The sequence below is a fragment of the Natator depressus genome, chromosome 14 (assembly GCF_965152275.1).
Source record: "Natator depressus isolate rNatDep1 chromosome 14, rNatDep2.hap1, whole genome shotgun sequence".
NCBI classification, from domain to species: Eukaryota; Metazoa; Chordata; order Testudines; family Cheloniidae; genus Natator; species Natator depressus.
Window position 1 is genome coordinate 16,277,150 of NC_134247.1, and position 25,584 is coordinate 16,302,733.

The 25,584-nt window shown below is 46.4% G+C and overlaps 1 protein-coding gene and 1 long non-coding RNA gene across 7 annotated transcripts in view; one reads left to right on the forward strand and one right to left on the reverse strand.

Annotated features, from left to right (window-relative positions):
* PRPSAP1 (phosphoribosyl pyrophosphate synthetase associated protein 1) overlaps positions 1 to 25,584 on the reverse strand; it is a 93,783-nt gene that overhangs the window by 21,710 nt on the left and 46,489 nt on the right. The window contains exons 2-6 of one of the 6 annotated variants that reach the window (XM_074971791.1): positions 19,569 to 19,641; positions 18,942 to 18,982; positions 17,604 to 17,715; positions 6,039 to 6,091; positions 3,663 to 3,729 (exon numbers count right to left, since the gene is read on the reverse strand). In XM_074971791.1, the coding sequence (XP_074827892.1) occupies positions 3,663 to 3,729; positions 6,039 to 6,091; positions 17,604 to 17,686 (203 nt within the window). In that variant the 5' untranslated portion in view covers positions 17,687 to 17,715; positions 18,942 to 18,982; positions 19,569 to 19,641. Of the gene's footprint in view, positions 1 to 3,662; positions 3,730 to 6,038; positions 6,092 to 15,293; positions 15,404 to 17,603; positions 18,035 to 18,782; positions 18,905 to 18,941; positions 19,081 to 19,562; positions 19,642 to 25,584 lie in introns of those variants that run through there. The other 5 variants (XM_074971787.1, XM_074971790.1, XM_074971789.1 and 2 more) reach the window with 5 other exon arrangements.
* LOC141998809 (uncharacterized) lies at positions 19,130 to 21,168 on the forward strand. The gene is made up of 3 exons (XR_012641926.1): positions 19,130 to 19,171; positions 20,472 to 20,652; positions 21,034 to 21,168. It is a non-coding gene; the product is annotated as an uncharacterized LOC141998809 (long non-coding RNA).

Sequence of the window (25,584 nt, forward strand, 5' to 3'; positions counted from 1 at the left end):
GCTGAGTACCAGTAATTTTGAAGGCTTCCATGACAGCGGCTAGGTTCTCCTTTTCAGGATACCAACCCATATATGACAAACATCACAGAACTGAGGAAGAAGAAAAACCACTGTGGGGAGTACATAATTTAGTAGATTGCACAAAAGCAATAAACTTATTTACATGGCTTGTCACCTTTGCCTCCTTATGTCTATGTCATCCCTCCTTTCTGGAGGAAGTACTGCACAACTACTCGTTCCCTAAGGGCCTGCACCAAAGTTGTTCAACAAACGGTATTACCCCTAGATTGTTTGATTATCACCCTGAAACATTTATGCACTCAGCTCTTAGACCTTAGCCTACATACCTGATCCTGAATGGCTTCTCTATATCTAAATAGTTTCTCTGTTTACAGTGTATTTTATCTTTCACCATTATTCCTGCAGTCTGGAGCCTTTGCGATTTTCCAACCTTTCCTTGCGAAATTCACAAAGTTATTTATTCTAGCAGTTTGTGTTGGGGTGTCCATCCCACACAAGGCCTGACAGGGTTAAGGTGGGCCAACTAACTGCACAGGCTGCTCCTGGAGGAAGAGCCAGGGAGCAATAAAGAGGACTTTCAGCTGCACAGGAACAAGAGGGCCTGTATAAAGCCCAACAGCTGAGAGTAAAAGGGGGCTGCAGAGAGGGTGCAGTCACACTCAGGGTGAAAGAAGGCAAGGTAGGAAGCAGCCCAGGGATACAGCAGCAAGGCTTAAGATTACAACAAGTAGTCAAGGTCTGTGCAGAGTCCCTAGGGTGGAACCCACTGTAGTTGGCAGGCCTGGCTTCCTCTGCCACACACTGGGGAAGTGGCACCATTATGGGGCAGTGAAAGGGAAGTCTGTCTGGGACAGTGGGTCTCAAGAGACTTTGAGAATGCAGCCTGTCCTGGAAGGGGAAACTACAGGGACCTGGCCAGCGAGTCAAGCCATGAAGCAGGACAAGTTGTGTCCCGAAAGCACAAAACACAGAGTGACAGAGTGCAACTGCAGGAAGGGATGCTGGCCTGGCAGAGCTAATCCCCAGATGCAGCCAGGAGGCGGAGGGTCAGAGCACCCAGTGACATGGCTAAACAACTGGCTCAACAGAAGAAAGATTCTACTGTGCAACATTTAACAACATTCTTGGAGCCAGGGAGCTCATTCCATTCACACCCCACTACCTTCACTTCTGGTATCTCAATTTATTATCAACTCTTCCATCTTTACTGCTTACAGCATGATTCCATAGTATTTGAACAATATTTTAATATCAAGTTTTGTGCTGCTGAGGAGTCTGTCAAGATGGGAAGTTGCAAAACAATAATCCATTCACTTCCTCTCCTCACACTCCAGTTGGCTGACTTAAAATCTACTGCAGAATGGAGACAACCTTCAGCTTGTCCTCTCTAAGCAATGCAGTGAAGCACACATGAAGCTGAAGAATAAAGAACCCTGTCTGCATCACACTGGCTGCTCATTTGGAGGCCAAGCCCTTTAAACACTCATTCAAAGATAAAAGAGCAGAGATTTTTTTAGACAGGAATGATCAAGTCAGGTCTGGGGAAGGGCAAAATTCTGAACAACTTGACAGCAATTAGTAGACATTCGTGTTTTCTCCTAAATTTACTGCCTACTCAAATTTTGATTTATCATTTCCCTGACTAAAATCCCTCATCTGTCTCAGATTTACATAATCAGTAGTGTTTGCCCAAACACCCTCATTCTATTAGCAGGTTTTGATCCTGCTGGGGAAAAAACAGGGGGTCTGATTAATCAATCGGAGAGGAGACATTTCTTCACCTGTATGTATGTGATGTGAGAATGGCTTTTCTGGGAATAGACTATCTAAGGTATAGGCTGAATAGTTTTGAGAAAGGAACCCTCAGAGCAGCCAATCCTGGGAAAAAGGTTCAAGCTGATCTTATATTGTCATTGATATTTTTATTAATGAAGCCAAGCCTTAGGAAGGGGATGAGTTTGGACTTGTTTAGTACATGGACTGTGTTTGCAGAGAAGACTGGAAAAGGCTTCTGCTCACAAGATGTTCCACCATGAATTTGTTCTTAAATGCTGGTGAGCAGTGCAACAACAGAATGTGCAACTTGGGGAAAAGCCCTGAAAGCACATGAGTTTTCTCACTTTGCTAGCCAATAACAATGCAATATTCATCTCTGGTAATTTTGCATCTTTAAAGATTAGTATGAGACCTAGCTGCAACTACTTGTTTTTAATACTCCAGCACTGATTTTCACTGACTGCATTAATCATTTGGCAAGAAACCAGCAACGAGTGCACACTTTCAAACTCAGCTCTTTGCCTTCGCTGACACTTCATCTATCCACCTATTCTACCAGAATCAAGCAAGATTCTCAGGGAAGCGGATGGTTTTCTAAGCCCATCATGACTTTCAGTATTTCTTTGCCCTCCTAACCCAAAGCCAGTACAGCCCAACCTAGAGAACAAGTAGACTGACCTGAGGAGGAATGCCCCAAGGCAGGGGTGGGCAAACTTTTGGCCCAAGGGCCACATCTGGGTATGGAAATTGTATGGCAGGCCATAAATGCTCACGAAATTGGGGGTTGGGGTGCGGGAGGGGTTGAGGGCAGAAATGAGGAGTTCAGTGCGTAGGAGGGAGCTCCAGGCTGTGGCAGGGGTGTGGGTGGGGGGGTAGGGGCTCCGGCTGGTGGTGCGGGCTCTGGGGTGCAGAAGGGTGAGACTGAGGGGTTCGGAGGGCAGGAGGGGGATCAGGGCTGGGACAGAGGGTGGGGTGCTGGAGGGGGTAAGGGGTGCAGGCTCCAGGCAGCACTTACCTCAAGCAGCTCCAGGAAACAGCGGCATGTTCTGCCTCCGGCTCCTACATGGAGGCACAGCCAGGCGGCTCCGCCAATGGGAGCTGCAGGGGCTGCTGTGTGGAGCCCCCTGGCTGCCCCTACATGTAGGAGCCAGAGCGGGGACATACTGCTGCTTCTGGGAGCCGTGCAGAGCAGGGGCAAGCCCTGGACCCCACTCCCTGGCAGGAGCTCCAGGGCCGGATTAAAACATCTGAAGGGCTGGATGCAGCCCCCGGGCCATAGTTTGCCACCCCTACCCTAAGGCCTACCTAAGAGCCAGAATGGAATGGTACAGTGGCGTGGAAGCACAGGAAGCAGTCAGAGCTTCAACATGAATTCAGTTTCATATCATTACAATCAAAGGAAAGGAAAGAGTAATTCTACTTGTAACGAAAGCAACAGCCCCTTTTGTTGCTAGCTCTGCTGCTTGGTAATTGGAAGGCAGAGGAAATTACACATCCTGAAATGGAAGTTCCAATCAAAATCACTGAGCAATAGAGTCTGTAAGGACTACATAGCACAGAACAGAGAAGTTTTCATTTACAGCCATCAGTTTTATTTGTTGGTGCCTGAAGTGGCACACTTAGCCTATCCGATTAAAAGCTTCTCAGCTGACTGTGGTGCGATCCACTGGGAATTTTGACAGCAAAACACCACCCTCCCAACAGAAATGGGCATCAAGGCAGCAGCACTGGTAAAAAACACACGATTATGGTGGCAAGTAGATACAAAACCTCAGAACAAATCTGCTAAGCTGGAAATTCAAAGCACACTCCAGTGGACGGGATCCTCATGATCACAGATTTAAATTAAGCCAGAAAGTACCTACCTGGGTATTGTCTGTATAATGAAGATATCTTGGCCCCGGACAGATTCTTTTATTTCAACTCTTGTTTCTGAAGATGACAGAAAAATAGTCAGCCCTAAGCTGCTGCTTGGGAATGAAGCAGATAACGGAGCACATTAATCGCACCTTTTTCCAGCAGGTCAGGAATAAGGGCCAGATAAAGCAATGGAGTTTTAAAACCCACCCAATCTACCCAGAGAAAATTTACATATCATAAACAAGCGAGTCGGCTGGATTTTCCAGAAGGCTGCTCTCGGGAACCAAGGAGTTTGCATGATGTAGCAATGAGATATTTGTAGTTACAATGAGATGTAAAAATAGACAGAGAATTAGACTGAACTGCAATAACTTTACATGGGAGTGGGGGGAGGCAGGCAGAGAACTACACAACTCCTACAGGTTGTTTCACCTCCAAAGCAGCATAAAGCTGTAAGGAGGTTTTCTATTTCCTTTCTCTTGCTGATGATCGCTGTCAACACCACACTCAGTGAACAAAGAAATATCAAACATGTAACAGTCTACAGCATTTTATGAACGGGGAATAAGCCCTTCTATATCTTAGGGCGAGATCAGCTCTGTGCTTACAGGCTAGTAAACAATAACATGCAGTGCAGAATTCAAAGTCAGAATGTATCTTTTGTTTTGCTTTGGAAGCAAGCAGACACTCTCCCCCAATTTGAGAGACAGTTTCAGGTCAGAAATCAGAGTCTCCACTTAAACCATTTCTCCCTCGCCAGTCAAGTTTCAAGTTACAATAAGCCAACTAGTGAACCAGCTCTGCAAGCCAGAACAATACTACTAGGGTATGAAGACTTTTCAAGCATTCCTTTTCCATACATTCATGATAAAATAAGAGGCTAAGTTGGTGGGAAGGGGAGAGAAAGATGGGGCAGATTCAGCAGGTTGTGAAATTCAAAGTCCAATTATTTAGGCAATTGTGATAACTTAAAGGGATTTAGCTCAAAGAGATTAATGATTTGCAGTGCAGTGATGAAGGATGGATCTGTACCCTGAAGCAAGTGTCCCAATTTAAAAGGTTATATCACAGTAAACTCAAAAGACAGCGAGCATGAGCCAAGACTCATGCAGAAAGAGTCAGTCTCCATAAGTTAGAATGGCGGACTGCACAGATTGAAGAGCAAAACCTGAAAGCACAAGGTGTTCCAGATGATGCTCTATAACTGTATAAGGGCAGCAACTAAAATCCCAATAGCTTAAAATATCCATATTTTGACTGCTCAGGACTGAATCAGCACCCAATGACGATAACCTCTTCTTGGGGCGTTTCAATGCAAAACTGGCTGAACATTCTTCACTGTTGTGGCAAATAAGCAAGCCAACAGACAGGCGGCAAGGTCTTATTGCTGACATATAAAACATTTAATTGTCCTAGGACTGGAGGTAGCTATAACACTGTACATCATTCTATGTACCACAAGGCAACTAACTGAGGTCTGCTGGGTGGTCCTTGCTCCATTTCAATCTGGTTTGGGCCAGGCTCCCTAACAGATAAGTAATTTTCAGATGGGATCCTTTTTTGTAACTGTCCATCAGAGTCCCTTGCCTGTTTTGAAACTCATTGTATAGACTTCCACTTCAACCATTCCTCCTGTTTCTACTTACTCCTCTGTACAAATGGCAGTGGAGAACTGAAATTACAGCTAGGCCATTGGGCTGTTTTCAGCCAACACACACATTTGTTTCAACAAAGCACTCAGATGTCTGAAGACAGGTGCTTAAATACATTTAAATAAGAGATAAAGTTGAACATGGTTCAAAGAAGAACTAGATAATACACAGAGGATAGGTCCAGCAAGGTCTATTAGCCAGGATGGGCAGGAATGCAAAACCATGCTCTGAAGTGTTCCTAGTGCCTAGCCTCTACTTGCCAGAAGCTGGGAATGGGTGACAGGGGATGGACCACCTAACGATTACCTGTTCTGTTCATTCCCTCTGAAGCACCTGGCACTGGCCACTGTGGGAAGACAGGATACTGGGCTAAATGGACCATCGATCTCACCCAGAATGGCCATTCTTATGCAACTTCTAGGGCCCTCTTTGAGTAACTCTTTGAATTTGCATTCTCTCTAGACTGAGATGACAGCGCTGGTAGAGAGATCATCCAGTCTTTTATAGATGGGGAAACTGAGGCACGGACCAATTTAATGACTTGGCTAAGGTCATACAGGAAGTTTAGCAGAGGCAGGAATAGGAATGATCCCCTGACTTAAAAACACACGATCATTCTTTTCCCTATAATATTTCTCTGTTACCTAGTCCCTTAGTACACAAGTTTGGTCAGCAGATTTCTAAACGTAATAGTGAGACAGGCTTGCAAGCACAGTAACACTGACTCACCTCCATTGGTTTCCTGGTACACCGCAGATTTTCCCAACTCAACACCAAGACGCCTGATAAAAAGGGGGGAGGAGAGGGTTAAAAATAGATTAAATTGGTTTGTTTTCTAAAGCACTGGTGTTGAGGCATTAAATGGCTCACCATATGAAGCTTCGCCTTATACAGTGTCAAATAAAAATTACAGCATGTGTAAATCATTTATCAAATTACCAAATGGAGAATTTAGTACAAAAATGCAAGCTGCAATGTTCAAATTAAGACATTCATTTTAAAAGCCAAGTGTATTAAATGTGACTCAAAGCTCTTTACTTGTGAAGGTATTAAAAAAGGCCATACAAATTATCTAGTCTCTTCAAGAATGCTACCATCATTCCCCTGCCAAGTAACTTGTTTACTTTAATGTTATACAGTGTGGTAGGAGGCAGAAGCAGTACTGGGGCAGACTGTTTGGCTGCAGATTAATGATATACCAAGAATAGTCAGTCTTTTCAGATCAGATGCTATATCTCCAATGGTACAGAATAAAGTGTACTCTCAGCCAGAAAATACACATTTTAAAATGAAATGGGATAGAACCCAAATGACTGCAAGAGTTTTGTACACGTTCCTTATTACTGACCTACTATACCTGCCCCAACTGCACATAAGATTAATACCTACATGGGGTCTATGAAAAAACCCAGAGCTAGGAGATTTGAATCTCAGAATAGAACTGTACATTGAGTTTATGTGCTTCTTCGCAACACATTAACACACTTTTAAAAATTCACCCCACTGACCCAGTGTCTCTCCTCTTCCCTTGCCATCCTTCTAGGGTCCCACTCACCTGTCTGGATTGGTTTCATTTTCAAATCAAGTTTTTTGATTTTTCAGATTACTTTTTACATTTTTCTGATGTCAGAAATACATAAAACTAAAACCGTCCATTAGCAAGAAGAAGTCAATTAAAGGCATCTATTTTTTATGTACAGATATATAGAATACAAAGCTTAACTGTTAGAATTCTGCCTAGTGTTATATACTAAAGATCCTTTTAACAAGCCTCTTGGTGTATGTTGACACTGCAGTAAAAGACCTGTGGCTGGCCTGGGCGAGCTGGCTCAGGCTGTGGGGCCACAAAACTGGAGTGTAGATGTTTGGGCTTGGGCTAGAGCCCAGGCCCTGGCACTCTCCCCATCAGTGCCTTAGAGCCTGGTCTCCAGCCAAAAATCAACTGTCTATACTGCAATTTTACAGCCTCACACCCCAGACAGCTAACCCAAACCAGCAGCTGCTGTGTGGCAAGTTTTTACTGCAGTGTAGACATACCCTTAAAGGACTCCATTGTTTTATGAAGTAGGTTTCATTACATTGTGTGTGTATTTAACATATTTCCAAATTAATTTGCTGTATTTAAAATTTAACTATACTAAAAGATGAATTTGTTTAAAAGATATCTGATTACAGATGTAATTCATCTAGAATGTTCAGCTAAGATCTCAATGACATGTAGATGCTCTATTCTGCACAAGTGTGTGTTTCATCTCAGCTGAGTCACAGGGCAGTTAGATTGAGCCCCGAATATTCATAGCCTTTTTAATTAAAAGGATTATTCACTGAATTACCAGTTGTAGTTTTGAGTCTAGTAAATACATTCTTTTAACACATGGGTTTTCCTGTTAGTTTCATGGATCCTTATATAAATACAAAGAACATAGGCACATGCATAAATATTTCAGTTAGGAAACAAACCTCAAAATAAAGCTTATTTTTGAGAACATATAATTATCCTCATCTTGTGTTACAAGCCTGTTCTAGCCACAATTTTTATTGCCACTGACCTACAGCTAGAAAAGGTACCATAATTAACCATCACCTCATCCTACACAGCTAAGTGCAGTAATGGTGTAGACATTCATTTATAAGGTGCTCAAGTGTCTAAAAATGGCTTAGTCCACAAAAGGTCACATATAGCCAGAAATGTACTGAAAAGGAGCTGGTGGCTAGGATACTGTGGTTTTCACCTACTCTGTGGCTGATATTTGGATTTTAAACTGCCACCTGCATTGGGCACAAGGGAGTTCTGTTTACTATCTCATTTGAAGGACAACACTAGGTGGTACTATCAGTCTGTAGTATTATTAAAGGGTAGAAAAGGAAGGTGAAGGTCTCCACTTTTTATTACTGCCCGGGGTCCACACGTATTGCTATTACATTGTTTTTCAAACCATGCATATTGAAGTACTTTACAAAGGAAGATATCCCTTATCCCTATTTTACAGATTAGGAAACTGAGGCAGAGAGTTTAAGTAACTTTCCCATGGCACTCTAGTACTAGTACTAGTCAGAAGCAGAACCAGAAACAGAATCCAGAGATTAATCCCAGTTCTTTGTCCTAAACAGTGGGGTATGCTAACTGCTTAAGAGTGCAGGCAGACAAGACATAGGACCCGACTCCTAGTGGAAGGGACACCGCAGCCTACAGTCACCTAGCAAAGTCTGTCACCCAATAACAAGGTAGCTCCCTTCTAAGTATCACTGCTTCAAATGAAAGCCAGCAGCTTGCTATGCACAGCCAAGCTCTGATAAACCTGAACAGAGCGCCATCAGGCTGTCACAGCAAACGCAAGTCCTTCAGTTGAGAGGCCTGAAGAGCATTAGCTTCCATTTTGTAGCCTGATGGGTTCTGCAGCCCTCCTGACCACAAAGCCAGAAACTTAAAACCATGGAACTTTGGCCTGCTACTGAGAGATTCAGCTCAAAATCTAGAGAACAAAAAAACCAAAAAACAAACAAAGCATTGGAAAAAAAAAAGATGCCTAAAAATGCAAGCTCTTTCCTCCATGAGTGCACAGAAATTCTTAACCATTTTTTGGAGATACATAAATTCCAACTTCACAAACAGGGAATTTATTCTGCTTTCTCCATTTAGAAAAGGTGTTCTGCTAAAGAGACTGTCACCCAGACACCTGTAGCCAACCACTGATCTAAGGACAGTGAGCAATCTAAGCTTACGGGAAGCCTTTAAAATACTTTAGCTGGAAAGATCTTAGCAAAATGCCATTTGGAAAGTGGCAGATTCAACACTGCATAGTGTAAGATAAATAAAGAGAAGGTTTGCAATGCTTTGAGAGGTTGCACTGGCAAGAACCCAGTTACGCAGAGCAGGAAACAAGAGCCTGATGCTTCAGAATTAATAGAGTAGACGATGCAAGCTAGGTTCTGTGCTGCTGAAATAAGAGGCTAAAAGAAGGCAAGTTACTTCTCTGAACAAGTGAAGGCCAGAGAGTCAACTTTCAGTGTAAATGAATTGGCGCAGCTCGGGTTTAGATAACAGGACAAGTATTGAGAACACACTTGTGGATACTGTCATCAGCCCACAAACCCCAAAGCAGGGATCGGCAAACTTTGGCTCGCAGCCTGCCAGGGTAAGCCCCCGGCAGGCTGGGCTGGTTTGCTTACCTGCCACGTCCGGCCGATCATGGCTCCCACTGGCCACGGTTCGCTGTCCCAGGCCATCGGGGACTGTGGGAAGCGGCAGCCAGAACATCTCTCGGGCTGTGCCACTTCCCACAGCCCCCATTGGCCTGGAGCTGCAATCGGCCAAACCTGCGGACGCAGCAGGTAAACAAACCGGCCCAGCTCGCCAGGGGCTTACCCTCGTGGGCCGCGGGCCAAAGGTTGCTGATCCCTGCCCTAAAGCACTGACTGCTCAAAAACACTGGAGAAAGCAAGAGTTGCATTTCAAGTTACTTTTTTTATACATGGATTATTATTTGTACAGCTTTTTCTCAGTAGACAGACACCTGATCTGCAGTGATTGTGTACAGAGCCCACCAGCCAATGGTTTCATAAAATCTAGGCAGTTCAGGCAGATTCAGGCCTTTATTACTTAAACCGAGTTGATATAAAGTACTCTAAATTGGTTTAAGTGTTTCTACACAAGGGAGTTACACTGATTTATTAAAATCAGTTTGTGCACACTTGTGTAGATAAAACCTCAGTCTTCAGCTCTGTCCTAAAAGGATGCTGATAACAGCCTTGACTAGATCAGGGTTCTATCAGTTGCTTGTTTACCCCTTAAAGGCAGAGGCGGGGCAAGGGCGATGTCAGATTCCCTCTGGAGAAGACTGAATTCCACAGAATTACTTACTATCATTTATGTCAACAGGAGGTTTGCACAAAGGTCCAGGGTAGAATACGGCCTTACGGAATAAACTTATAGTTAGAAAGACAAGGTGGGTGAGGTAATATCTTTTACTGGACCAACTTGTGTCGGTGAGATAGACAAGTTTCTGAGCTTATACAGAGCTCTTCTCCAGGCCTGGGAAACATACTCAGTGTCACAGCTAAATACAAAGAAGAACAGATTGTTCAGCATAAGTAGATAATACATTTCAAGGGACCATTCAAGGTGAAGTAGCTCATTAACACCCCTCCAGTCATAAGGGGGAAAGGCACTTGGAGATGCAGGGTTGTTGAGGTCCCAAAGCACAGGCTCCGGCATGAGCCTGAACATCTACACCTCAATTTTACAGCCCACATAGCCCAAGCCCAAGTTAGCTGACACAGGACAGCCATGGTGTTTAATTGCAGTGTAAATGCTACAGTCAAGGCCCTGTTAACTCCATGACAAGACGGTACCAAATCCCCCATCTACAACTTTGACAGCAACCCCTACTTTTAGTAGCAATGTGAATTTATTCCAATACTCTGGAATACCCTCCATTCTCATCTCATCCTCAACGGCTCAGAATTGAAAATATTAATTGATGTAGTTATTATTTTCAAGAATCGGCTTCTTTGCTATGCTGTGCAGGTGGCCTGGCCCCATTTTCCAGGCATCAGCTCCCCCAGTGTTGTCCAGGTTACTCGTCGCACAACCTCCCTCCCAAGATGCGTCAGTGAAGCAAGAATCTTGTAGCCAGCATCAGCAGCTCACCTCCCCGGGTCCCTGCCTTGGCTGCTGCACATTTCTCCAAGCAATTCAACTCATCAGCCTACAATTTTGGCTCCCCAGTTCTTGGCTACAAGGTGAACCTCTGCTGCCTGGCTCCATGGAACAGTGCAGGGAGCATGCAGTAATCCAGTTAATTCCCCCTTGTGCTGGAAGATGGAGAGCAGATCCCAGAAGGGCAGACACACAAAACAAGATGTCAGATGCCTGGCTACAGCAAAATGGCAAATTCTGCAACAAAGACACTGATCTTTGTGGAATTGTAGGAAAATGTCGAATTGCACAGCCAGAGTATCATGGAGTCCATGGAGCCCTGACTGAGATAGAATGTGGCAGTTCACACCTCTCAGCTGTTTCAGGACTTCTCCAAACTCAGGCAGACACCATCACATTGGTTTATGCTAGGTTCACGTTTGAGGGTTTTGTTTTGTTTTTAAAGTGAGAGCTGAGATTCTGGAGCACAACTCTGCAGCACGGGGTGAATTCTGCAGCACTGCAGAATACACCTTTCCCTTTCTTTCTAGATTGTACTGAAGATATTTTAAACTAACAGCATGGTGGATTCCTCTCCACACATTTCGTACAATCTGTCGTTTTTATTTGTGGAGTCTTACTTACAATTCAGATTTTAAACTCTTTCAGGCAGGGGTTGTACCTGTCTTCTGTGAAGCACCCTGCACAATTGTGCCCGATAAAACAGTAACGACTGAGACAAGAAAATACAGCCTTGGCTTGATGGTACTTCATCTATATGACCAGGCAAAACAATACAGGTTCTTACCACCAGCAACAGGTTATAATTTGGGAGTTTTCTTCATTTTTTATAATTAGGTGTACAAAGACTCTTCACAGATGAGTTAGCATGGTGAAGATTATACCTACTACATTTGCTTCCTCCACTCTATGCCAGATACCAAATGCACATGCAAAATTATCTCAACATAATTTACATTCAAGCCTCAATGAAAATCAGGATTTAACACTGAAATTAAACAGAAAATGCTGTTTATATTTGCAGCTGAAACCTCCCAACCAGGATATAATTTCATCCTGGCATTGACCTTCTGGTGACACCACTTCTTCATTAGCCTCTACTCAGTGAGACACCAAAAAAGGCAACAGTTTGTTCAAAATTGCCTGGAGTGCTACACTATGGGTTGTAGACCATGCTTGGGCTGACTGAATGGGAGTGACTGTGCCCTACGACCAGGATAGCGAGGGCAAAGAAACCACAGCCTGGGCATGAGCTGCCTTCTGTAAAACTTTTAAATACACTCTACAGTCAGCCATTCTTTCTAGTGCAACAGCAACCCTGCAACAAGTTGTCTGATTTCTCTTGATTTTGAATGGGTGAAAGGGGAAGGACAAACAGTAGATACTTTTCCTACTATACACACAGAGATTAGGTTTCATGTGAGCAGCTCACATATCTGAGTAAGGCCTATTATCTCAAGGATACAAACCTGCTTTTCCCCTCACATAACTAGAGCCTAGCAAATTCACAGATATCTGCTTTATATCCGTGGATGCAGCTGTATTGTTTACCATCTTTGCAGATCCAATCCAATATTTTTTATCCACGCACGGCTCTAGCACAGCGGGTCTCAATTGGGGTCATTTCAGGGGGTCCTCCCGTAGGGCTCCAGCCCCACTCCTACACCAGGGCTCAAGGCTTCTGCCCCACAGGGCCCATGGAGCCCCTGAAACTACTGATGCCCTGTTGAGCATGCCCTCTAGAGCAGCAGTTCTCAAACTTCATTGCACCGCGACACACATCTGACAACAAAAATTACTGCACGACCCCAGGAGGGGGGGACCAAAGCCTGAACCCACCCAAGCCCCACCGCCCCGGGGCCAAAGCCCAAGGGTTTCAGCCCCAGGCAGGGGGCCTATAACGTGAGCCCTTCCACCCCAGGCAGTGGGGCTTGGGCTTCAGCCCCAGGACCCAGCAAGTCTAATGCCAGCCCCGGTGACCCCATTAAAACAGGGTCCCAACCCACAGTTTGAGAACTGCTGCTCTAGAGGGTGCTGGTGTGGATCCAAATTTTTGGATCCCCACAGGGCTCTATACATAACTGCAGACTTGAAAGAAGCTAAGCACGTGCAACTTCCACTCAAATAATCAGAAGCTGCAGGTGCTCAGCACCTCTCAGGATGAAGCCTTGCGGGCATCATTTGTTCTAGTCAGGATGATAAACAGTTGAACCATTAGCATATGTTATGCAGATACTCCCTTACCCTTTCCAGTCTATTACTCATGAGTGAATCTCCTCTAATGTGAGGGAGAAAGCAAGCAGAGACACATTATCCAAAATAAATTCCTGTTTGGTAAAACTACTAACTCCACCCAAGTCACCCAGAAACTCCCTCTCAAGGTGCCTCAAAAATCCTATACTCCAGGCTGTGCAGTGACAACATTCCAGCAAAAAACAATGCTGCACTCATTTTACATTCTTTCCTGACACCGCCTGCCATCCTTCAGTTATGAGTTTACCTCCTTTTGTCCAGGGCTCCAATGCAGTTTTATTCTTCAAGATTTGGTACTGTCCTGCAGTGAGTCTTCATGTTTTAGCATGAAGGAGAGTGCGTGCTGTTCCCTACTCCTTCCACTCTGGGACAAATAAAGACAGGCGGTACACAGAGGCCAGGGGGCATGAAACTAGCAGCCCTGTGGGTCTGTACTCCGATTCCCTCACATCATCCACTCTTTTGCTTTGGTCTTCTCCAAGAGATCCCTGCAAGGAGGGCTGGACACAGCTTTTTCCAGGAACCCAATAGTACTGCCTCCTTCTTCAGCTAAAGAGAGTTTCTCACGAGCTAGGAGCACTTCTCTGGTTTAAAGGAGTGGTGTACAGGGCTCATTATGATCACACAAAGATCAGAACTCCCATTTTTAATCCTATCCTTATTAGTCCATTCTGTTTATGCTCACAGTTTTCTTTCCATCTTTAGATCCCCATCATTTTCCATACTTCGAACCAAATGAATGCTTATATATTTTATATTACACACACACACCCACCTGCAGTATGCACAGGGTTAATAGTAGTACCATGTTCCAGAACACACTGGCATTCTCATGCATTTGGTAGGCATTAGCAGACTTCAACTCCTCCTCTCAGCTAAGCGTGGTGAGTGGTACATAGCATTTGTATCCTCTGCATGAAATACATTCTGCAATCAGAGAACGAGATCCAAGTGCATCTGTGCTGCTCCTATATTTAAACTGTTTTGTTCGCAGAGCAGATGTTACTACATCTGAATGCAGTGCCCACTAGAGCTGCAATGGTCAAGGAACCGTCTGTCTTACAAAAATTGGTATTTTCCAAAGGAGGCTTATAATCAGGCTACACAGATCCTCCTAGCAACAATGTGACATCAGTCAGGGAAAGGGATTTTAAAAAAAAACAACAACAAACCCAACAGTTAAAAAAAAAAACCCACAAGTTTATCTGAGATGCAGGAGAGTCTATGGGATAGCTTGGGGAGGGAAGGGAGGGCAGTGTTGTGCTATGTAACTGAAGTGTCTGTGTTGTTTAAAAAGGAAGTTTTGCAAGATATTAAGTCATTCATGATACAGCATATGCTTAGCTCCAGCACTGTCAAACATAAGCCAATCAAAAGTTATGGAAATTCAAAGTTAAAGCTAAATCTGTCATTTACTCACCCATCATACATTAGCAATGTAGGTGTCAGTAGCGGAGGATCTTAAAACTCTAAACTTGCTAGGAGTTCATAAAGTGGGTATTTGAACCTTGAGAGTTTCATTCTTGAGAGAATAGCCAGACGCTTAACATTTAATCTTTTGAAATATTCCTCACATTTTCTAAACTGCAGGAGAATATAAAGTGGGACTACTCACGTACTTCCACTACTCTTAGTGGAAGAGTTAAAACAGAGATCCTAAGGTTAATATTTGCAGGTTAAATACATCTTAATTTGTAGATCAGGTACTGAATGCCCCGAATAGATTCAAGGGATATTTCACCACATTTCCAAAGTTCACTTACCTCCTGATTTTACCGGTTGCAATATGCAGACTCCACACACTTCCCAGACCATCTACCTCCCCCTCCCCCCAAGTCCAATTTTAATTGCTGGCTCCCACTTAGTGTGATAATCCAGCATGATAATCAATTCTGCTGGGCTCATTCTCTGCACAAATGAAGAGTGACAGAGCTTGCATATGGGGAGTACAGTTAAGTCACTCTTTCCTAATATTGCGTGTTGTTTTAAAGTTCTTTTAAATCTTATTCTAAAGGGCCACACAAAAAAAAAAACTTTAAAAGAAAACACACAATATTAGATGACAAACTCACCCTTATAAGCCTGCTCCAACCCTATCCAAAGGTGTGACTGACATTCCCAGCAGACTGCCTGCTGGGATATCACAGTGAGTGAAAAGCCAGCAGTAATGCATCTTTTGAACCTGAAAAAACAAGGTAAATGTTACAAGTATGCTGAAGTGGTCCCACGACCTATTGGGGGGAAGTCAGTACAGAATACTTGGAAATTGCCTTTGAAAATTACTACTTAACTCCAGCAGATCTTTGCCATCTCTAACTACTCTGAGCCTATTTCCTCCTAAGGTTACCTATACGTTTTGGGATTGTCACTTTAAACAATGAATGCATATAAGAATATTGACTTCATACCACCAACAGCTCAACCTCTGACTTAATACAGTTAGGCTGAGGCACAAAAGGAGGGGGCTTTTATTCAAAATGTCACTGGAAGCCATCCAGTGGATTATGGTTATATAGTCTCGGGGGGCAGCTATGTTCCTATATCCAAGGATGAAGTTCCAGATATCTTTAAATCCTCACATCCATCTCTGCCTGATCAAATAAGATAAGAAAGCCGATGAAAGTGAACTTGGTAAGTGTGTGCTACATACACAGTTATGCTTCCTGACCTTTGGAAGCCATAATCCTGCAAAGGTGAAAGGTCCTATGTTATCCCCCACTACATCTTTCAGTGAAAGTTCAGTTGTTAAAAGAAAAAAGAAAGCCCAAAGACCTGGTGAAGCAAGTCAGCTGCTTACTATTCAAATACCGAAGACTTTGGAAGCTGCTTCCTCACCCTTCAGGAGCTGTTGCAGAATACCATGTTCAAGAGAGAGATTTTTAAGATAAGAGAATAGGCATTGGTAAAAGCATGATCGATTCGTTGCACTAAAATAAAGTTTGTAAGGATAAAAAGTATTCAAAACCTTTATACTCAGAATTGTATAGCTACATGCTTGAGAATATTAGAAACAGCTTTGTGGAGAGAAAATTAAGCATTTCACCTTTTTCTTTTTAAAAGATGCACTCCACCGATAAACATACACAAGCCAACATCTCCACCCACCCCTGGAACACCCAAGATCATTGACCCCAAACACACCATACATTCAGTTTAAAGGAGATTATTTGTGTTAAGTACAGGACAAGGTTTATTTAACAAGCTAGACAAGCCATTCAACTAGCCACTACCATGTCTGTCGGTACTCCAAGTTCACAGCACACCCTCATTTGCCAATATCTCTGTGTTATATATCCCCTAGAGATAAGTATTGGTGTACCAGCTGCCTCTGTGCATTAGTGAAGACACTATTACCGAAAAACAAGCACTGGGTCCCACCATACAATTTTGAGTTTGTTATAAATTGTGGAATGGAACCTAAGAGTAAGTGGGGAAGAGACCAAAACCGATTTGATGATGACAGCTGCACCCTGCTCAACTATAAACAAATGCCCACTCTTTAGGAAAGCCACTTTGATATCAGAAAGCTCCCACGCACTGTATCCTATTTCAACCCAACTTCACTCAAAGCAAATGATAGACAGTAGTACAAATGTGTGTGTTACGTTTTATAAACCAGTCATATTCAAAAGCACATTTTGTAGTTAGGTTTTGATAAGCTTCTAAATATCCCAGCAAACAGGACTTAAAAATATTTCTCCACTAAATCAAGGCCAAATTCTGTCTAGAAAGTGGGCTTAAGGAACAAGCACACACCTGTCCTTAAATTTTTTTTTTTTTTTGGGTAGCATACATTGCCACCTCTTCCACTCCTCCTAAAAGTGGGTGTAGCTGACTTTTTATTAGCATACACTCCAGCGTCCTACTGGGTTTAGTAAAGAAATAGGAATGAGCTCAGAGCACACTGCTCATTCTAGTAAATGCTGAAGATTTCAACTAGCAAAATCATAATTATGTATCTCAAAAAAGAATTCAGTAGATATTTTTTAAAAAGCATCCCGCAAACCAGCTACACACATCACAAATTTCAATTAAGTCTACGCAAAATTCTCAGTTTTTCTCTGCTGCAGTCCAACCTTTGCAGCAGGGTGATAGGAACCTGAAAGTGAAATTAACTACAAGGAGTTAAACCAACTGGTCTACTTTCTTTATTTAAAAACTTAGTTGCCAACAGTCAGCATCAACAAGGAAAAGTAAATTAGATTTTTTAAATGATGGCAGTTTTAATCATGTAAGGAGGAATTAGTAACATAGTTAAGGAAGGGATTTTTTGTAATGTGATTTTTAACAGGATGTCCTTTTGAACTAATTTGAAGCAAGCCTCTCCCAACTAATGGCGAGCACTAGGGGGAAAAGAAACAAAGCTGAAATAGGAAACTTACTCTGTGATCGTCTTTGCCAGCTCAGTGCAGGCTGCTGTGGAATTCGCCGAGAAGACCCGGTAGCCACTTCTGGCTGCATTCATTGCCAAGGAATCATGCAAACCCCTTGGAGCTCGAAAGTGAGAAAAAACAGATTTATAAGGCAACAACAGCTTTCTTGGCATCCTTTTCCACCTCACCACCGCTATCACCGCCCCTTAGGGGGTGGGAGGGGAGAAGGGTGAGCCCTCAGCAAGCCAGGATCTCCACAGCCCGCTGCTCTTGACGTATAAAAGAAAGGGGGGAAAAATAAAATAAAAAAGCAGCAGCTGCAGCAGGCTCGGATGGCCACCTGGCAGTCTCCAAAGGGAGCTCAAAAAGGGACCAGTCAGCCCAGGGTTAACTTTTTGCCCACCACCCCTAAAACCCGCCACCTGTGGGAGAAGAAATAATTCCTCCCTTTGCGTACAGGGGCCCAACTCAACACGCCTAAAGCTCGGCCTTTTGCTTCCAGTTTTGATGGGTGGGCTGGAGCTGGGAGCGTAGGGATCGAACAAGACACGGGAGGGGGAAGAGGAGAAAACAGCGCCCCGAGGGAGCGGCTGTAGGGTGAGGAGTTCGCAAAGGCGCAGCTCCCGGGGGGTTAAATCCGAGCGACAGGGGGAGAGAGGGAGAGGCCGCGTCCCCTGGGACAAGCCCGGAGAAGCCGATGCGGGGGGGTGGGGGGGAGAGAACACGTTTTAAACGGGGGGGGGGGGAAGCGTCTCAGCCGAGGCAGCTGAGATGCCCCGCGGACAATAGAGGCCAAGGGACCTTGGGGGAGGGGGATACAGCCCCAGGGAGCCCACAAACAACCCCCAAAGGGTGGGCAGTAGAGCACAGGAGGCCCCCCCGATAGGAAAGGGGCAGCGTGTGAGGCGCCTAAGAGGGGCAACGAGGTGAGGCGCCGCTTAGGCCGCCAAGGGGGGGGGGCGCAATAGGGTGGCGGGAGGGGAGGATCCTAGGAGGAGCTGGGGGCAGTAAGAGGGAGGGGCCCCGAGGCTCAGGGGGGCTGCCGAGGGGCAGTCAGGCGAGCGAGTCCCTTTAAGGCCAGGCTGGGAGGGTCCCCTCAGGCAGATCCGGCGCTGCTGCGGCCGCCCCGCGAGCCCAACCCGCCGCCGCCCGCAACCGCCTCGAGGATCAAGTCCGACCCCGACTCACTGCGCGCGCCCCCTCCGCCAAGGTGCTGGCACGATCACCGAGCTGCCAAGCTAGAGCGCCGCCCGACTTCAGCGGCCATTTTCTAATTAGACCTCCGGCCCTTCCCCTCCCCCTTCCGCGCAATCATCTTCAGTGAGGGCATTAAACTATTATCGATACCGATGGAGGTAGAGCGTAGTTATCCTCCACGTGACCGGCACCTAAGGCGGGGATAAGATAGGAAGAAGCCTAGGCTGAGTTCTACCTCCGGGCAGCGCAGGTGGGGCCTTTTATTTCCCCGCCCTGTGGCTATGGCTTCGCTTCCCGGATCCAAGATGGCCGCCGGGCTGGAGGCTCAACGGAAGGGAGGGAGCAGACGCTCTGTAATCACGCTCACCGCAGCCTCTATGGTAAAGGCAACGGGCTGTGGGAGAGGGGGCGGGGCTGGGCTGGGCTGGGCTGGGGCCCGGTGTCCCCGGATGGGCTGACCTGTCTGCAGACTGTGAGGGGTTGGGGTAGCAGGGGAGGGAGACCTCGCTGGGGTTCCTGGGCTCAGTGCCCTGCCCTGGCTGGGGGCTTACCTTGCAGCTTACGCTGCCCGCTGCGGGGACTGGCCTGAGACCCACCAAACTCATCATCACACCCACCCACCAAAGAGCCGCCCAGCGGGGAAGGCATGTGTGTGCCCTGGTCCTGCATTGGATTGGAACCTGCAACACTGAAGGGAGAGGACAGAATTCTCATCCCACCCTCCATCCTCTTGGGAAAGGTGCCAGCCCAGATCCCCTCCAGAAAACGTACTCCCACCTCGACGATCACCGTAAAGATCCACTCCCGCAGCCTGTCGTGAGACTGAATGATGCAAAATCTCCCTGGGTGCCTGTAGCAGAAGGAAGAATAGCAGGAAATAAATCTGTTCAGCCCTGTACAAAGAGAATGTTCAATCTTGCACAAAAAGTATTGTGCAAGGCTTCCCTGACTTATCTAGTCCCATCCCCTTTGGTTTTAAAATTGTGTTTGTACTAGCTGTTTCCAGGTATAAACTGTCCCAAAGTTTCATTAACCCAGAGTCAAAGTTGCTAGGTGGTGTCTCATCCCCTTCCAGAACAGCACGTTCAGCTACACTCAAACCTCTGAAAACCAGGACATGCAAAGTTAAAATGAACACATCACCTCCACAATACAAACTGAACTTCCTGCCAGGGCCACTGAGGGGTTCTGTTCATCAAGGTGCCCCCTCAGGCTATGTGAGCACCTCACAATCTTTGATTCAGTTGTCCTCACACTGCCCCTGTGGAATAGGGCAACACTACTACCCCCCTGAGGCACTACTTTCTGTGCCCCCAGCACTACGACCTGAGGCACGGAGAGACTCAGGTACATTACAATGAAAACTTGCGGCTGGCTTGTGCCAGCTGACTCAGGTTCCCAGCCTGTTTTGCTACAGGGTACATGTTCGGGCTCAGGGTGCAGCCCAAGCTCTGAGACCCTCCCTTCTCACAGGCTCCAGCCCAAGCCCAGAAGTCTACACTACAATTAAACAGCCCCTTAACCTGAGCCGCTTTGCTCCAGCATTGAACCTGGGTCTCCCAAGTCCTACGTGAGGCCCCTAACCACTGGCCCATCCTTCCTCCATATGCTCAGTGAGGGGGCTTGCCATAATAAGTGGACACAAGGAATGACTAAGAGAATGTTCCATTGTTTGTCCAGTGTTCTACAGCTCTGAATTCCAGCACTTGCCTACATGTGCTCCAACTGCCATTAGGTGGAGGGAGTAGCTGGAGCAGATTGGCAGAGTTGTTGCTGTGAAAGATGAGAGGTGATCTTGCCTCAGAGATTGCCATCAGTCTGGTGACATAAATGTCAGCGGTCTCCAGGGATCAATGAGAGGGTAAGTGAAATGAATGTCTCAGAAGAAATCCTCAGGGCGAGGGTGAAGTAGGTTGCCCTGGTGGAGCAGCTGTGCTTTGTTCCCAGGATGGGCTGTAGCGTCTGTAAGGGCAGAGTGATCATATGGGTGTTACGGGCATATTGGGGCATGGCTCGGGGAGGGCAGAGTTAAGGTTGCATTGCAGGGCTGATATGTGCCTTGTCTCTGTATTTCCTGGTTTTCAGGGGTTTACATTTGTGTTACCTTAACCCTTTACTTTCTGGTTTCAGAGGTTTGAGCTCTAACTCTGCATTCACAAAGTTCTGGGGCAGTTAATTTCCTTGGGATTGTTTGTTTGTTTGTTTGTTTTAAATAATTTCTCACCACATTCATTTACCACAGCCCAGGTGTCCTCCTCCACTGCCTTTGGCTCCTTGGCCATGACTGGACCTGCCACAGAAGGCACTGGATGCACATTAGTCCTTTCATTGCCTCTGCATCACCCCTTCGCCTCCCAGCTGCTGGTCTGGCCCGCACAGATCCTTCCTGCCCAGCCTTGTCCTCTGTCCCACGGGCAGAGCTGGTTTTGGTGGAGGCCCACAGATTGAGGAGCTGGACAGAGAACACAGGCACTAACATGGAATCAGTTGAGGCATGTTTTGAAGAGGGAACAAACATTGCAGGATCTAGATATGGGGAAAGGCTTGGAGGGACAGAGCTGAAGCCCTCTTTACCTCTCACACCACAGAGGTTTAGGTTGCCAACCCTGCCGGTTTGGCCAGGAGTCTCCCAAAATTGGGCTCGATCTCCTGGAGGCTAGTGAAGACAATCTGGGAGATTTTAGGCCACTAAAAATCCAGCGGCACAAAGGGGCTAAGGCAGGCTTCCTACTTGCCCTGACTCCATGCTGCTCCTGGAAACAGCGACATGTCCGGCAAAGGCTCCTAGGTGGAGGCGCAGCCAGGGCATCTCTGCACGCTGCCTCAGCAGCTCCATTGGCCAGGAATGAGGAACTGTGGCCAATGGGAGCTGCAGAGGTGGTGCTTGCAGGCAGGGGCAGCGCGCACGGCCACCTGTGAGCCTAGGAGTCACTGCCGGACATGCCACCGCTTCCAGGAGCTACCTGAGGTAAGCGCCACCCAGCCAGAGTCTGCAGCCCAAACCCCCTGCCGCAACCCAACCCCCTGCCCCAGCTCTGAGTCCCCTCTCACACTCAAACTCTCTCCCAGATCCCGAACCCACCCTGCACACCAGCCCCCAGTCCTGAGCCACCTCACGCACCCAAACTCCCTCCCAGAGCCTGCACCCTGAAACTCCTGCCCCAGGTCAGAACCCCCTCCTGCACCTGAACCCCCTCCTGCACCCTAACCCTCTGCCTCAGCCCTGAGCCCCCTCCTGCACCCAAACTCCTTCTTGGAGGCTGCACCCCGACCGCACTTCGGCACCCCAACCCTTGCCCCAGCCTGGTGAAAGTGAGTGAGTGTGGGGGAGACCGAGCGATGGAGGTAGGGGGGTTGGAGTGGGGGCAGGGTCTTGGAGAAGGGGCAGATCGAGGGTGTTTGGGTTTGTGCGATTAGACAATTGCAGCTTTGACCCCTCTTTTCCTCCCCACACTCTCCTGCACTGCTCCGCCCTCCCTTCTTTAGAAGCAGTAGCCTGGTTGGGGCAGGACAGAGACTTGATGTTCCTTCCATGGATCAGGGAGGAACTGTTGAGGACTGGAAGGCAGGAATGAGGGCGGGTATTAGGTAACTCCACACTGACCTTCCCCTCCAAATATGTTACTGCAGGAGAGCATGCCCAACTTTCTCCCTGTATGACTTCTGCTCTGTCAGCACTACTAAGTTCCCACTGAGCAAACGTCCCTTTGACGAGGGATCGCAACTGCCAAAAAAACAAACAAACACACGGCAGCAAGTGTCAAAGTCCAGGTCAACTGCTCGGGCTCACCCTCTGAGGCTGAAAATAGCAGGGTAGACATTCCTACTTGGGCTGGAGCCCAAGCTGTGAAACCCAGCGACAGGAGGTGGTCTCGGAGCTCAGGTTCCAGCCCGAGCTGGAACATATACACTCCTTTTTTTCACCCTGTAAGTGCAAGCTCCATGAGCCCGAGTCACTTGACCTGGGCTCTGAGACTCGCTGCTGTGCGGGTTTTATTGTAGTGTAGGCGTACCCATAGAAAAGCTACATTTTTTGGAAACGCAGTTCTAGTGAAGGCTCTAGTCCTCACACTGGGTTTTCAAAAAAATTTGTTTGGAAGATCTCCTACACTAGGAAGGGTCATTGTCTCTGGGTGTTCTGGCCCCTCATTAGCTGTGCCTGAGCTAGGTCTAAGGGCAAAGGTTAGCAAAGGGGCAGACCCCACAGCCTGCATCTTAAAGAAGTAGCAAAGGGTGTGGTCCCTATTTCTTTAAATCCTTAATTGCACATGATTTTAATGATGGGTCTCTGAGACTGTGGTAGCAAAAGACTCCAGTAACTGCTCTTTCAAATGTCTCTCCAATGATGGCTTGGCTCAGCTTTCTCTGAATTTTCAAGCCACCATTGCTCTCTGTGCATCAGAGATTTAAGAACTCTTCACCCATTCAGGGTTTGGAATTGCCCACTCTTGATTTCTTCAATTCCATCCCTTTCCCCAAAATCTGGGAGCATAGCTAGGCTGGGCAGTGTGCCTTGAAGATCAACAGACCTAGGCTCTGTCAGATCAAGAGTAGGGAAGTGAGTTCCAGAGTTGAAGTGTCCCCCCCCAGACAATGCCCTTCCATTTAAAGCAGAGAGTCTGCCAGCTTGAGTGCTTCCGCTGCTCGGGTGTCACCCGGGGAGGTAAAGAGACCTGGGAAACACAGCACGGAGCTGGGGCTCTGGAGAACTATTTGCAGCTGTGCCCAAGCTCACCCAGCCGCTCAGCGGCTGGCAGCAAGTCACTTCCCCTCTCGGCTTCCTTTAAAGCACTGATGAATAACACTCTATGAAAGCGAGGTATTGTTATTGATAATGTAGATGTGTAGAAGTCATGCACATCTACTGCTGAAAAGCACGTGGTCAGAGCTTGTTATTATTCTTCACACCAGCAGAAAGGCACTCCCAAAGGACGCCAGGTCCCACACAGCTCCAGAGTCTATACAAAATGCTCTTCTACGTCTGTAGCGCTCTTTATTTGCATGCAGCAAAGCGGTACTGATACGCTTGCACATGTTCCTGGAGACAGCTGCTTCAGTTTGCAAGCCCAAATTACAGAGTTCTGTTGCTCACTCTGCACTATGGGGTTGGTTTGCTGTGCAACTATACCAGGCCTTGTTTCATTCAGATACAGGGAGTGAGTGCAGACTCCATGCTAATTATTGCTATGCGAGTGTGAGTGAGAGGGGGATGAGAGCAGGGGGACCCATGGGGAAGGTGATGTCTGAAACTGTTTGCTGGCAGCCTAGCATGCAGAAGCTGAGGTGACTCTGGAAGGCTGGAAATAGTGATAATTTGTCCTGGGAAGCAAAGTTGATCTGATTGAGCCTGTCTGGATGGTGAAGTCCTGCCACAATGTGTCAGACTGGACTCTGAGGAAAGATTTCCCTATTGTTGATGGCTGTTTAGTGTCCATAATGTGCTTGGTGCTGTACAAGACACAAAGAGCAACCCTTCTCTGAAGAGCTCAGCAACCCTGAGGGTTGTATATACTGGGGAATTTAGAAGAGGGAATTCAGAGCCCTAGTAGGGCTTTTGGGTTCTTCCTTGTACAGAGACGAACTGGTTTTTGTGGGCTTTGGAGAAGAAGTGGGTTTTTAAGAGGAAATGAGTGAAGAGTGGGATTAACAGCCTTGAACAGGGATTGGTATGCCACACCTAGGGTACAGCACGGTAAAATGTAGGGAGATAGGAATGAGACAGAGAAAGAGCAGGGATTCAAGACTGGTCAGCCCGTGAAACCTTGTTAGGGGTTGAGTTGAAACCACATTCAAACTGACGTGTGCACACAAGACCTTCAGTTAAGATAGACATCCGGGACAGTTAAGGAGGCCACACTTAAAACAAAGCCTAATAGAGTCTGCCTAGAAACTAGTACTGGGTATTGTGACCAGGTGCAATGACTGTGCGTGCGAGAGGAATGACACAAACTGAGAACAGACAAGAACCGAGAGAGAGGCTGAGGCAGAAAGCAAAGAGGGCCTCTAGCTCTGGAACTCACCACCCCACTCATGGGCTGATAGAGCCTGCCCCTGTTGACCCTCAAGGCATATTGCAAAGTTGATCTATTCTCCCAGGCTTTGGAGAAAGGGGGGCGGGGGGGAATTTAGTCTTGGAGCAAAAGGCAGTAAAATCTCATTACATGAACAAGTAACAAGTAAGAGGGGTGTCATTCGATTAATAAAAATCTACAGAATCATAATTTCAATGGAGTCACCCTCTGTTGTATGCGGGGGACTCGCTGTCACCTGGCTTCCAGCTCCAGGTCCTCTGGTTGGTGGAAGTTTTGATAGTACAGTGTTAGAAATGGGTCAAGTTGCGTATCATCCGAAAGCCCTTTCTCCCACAAACACAATCGTACCAAACATGACAAGCCTAGAACAGTTATGTAGATATATATTCCAGAAAATGTTTACAAAAATCAACACTTTAAATTATACTTTAGCACAGGGTTGTATGGCTTACATTTAAAATATATATATATATATATATATATATATATATATACTGACATTGGCTAATCCTACGGAGGTTAGCCTTGACACATAGGACTGAAAACATTTCTCCATCAAAGCCATCATCAGGGTCATCTCTGGCTAAGGCACCATGGCTAAACACGTTTGTCACAGATCAGGGCATCCCCTTCAGAGGTCCAGCCAGGGCACCTGCTCCATGCTTTCAGCTCCCCAGCTGTTGCCTCTCTTGGGTGGAAACACACATCTCTCCCTTCTGCCTGGGGTATTCCCAGACTGGACAGTTCTCTGCCTTCACTGT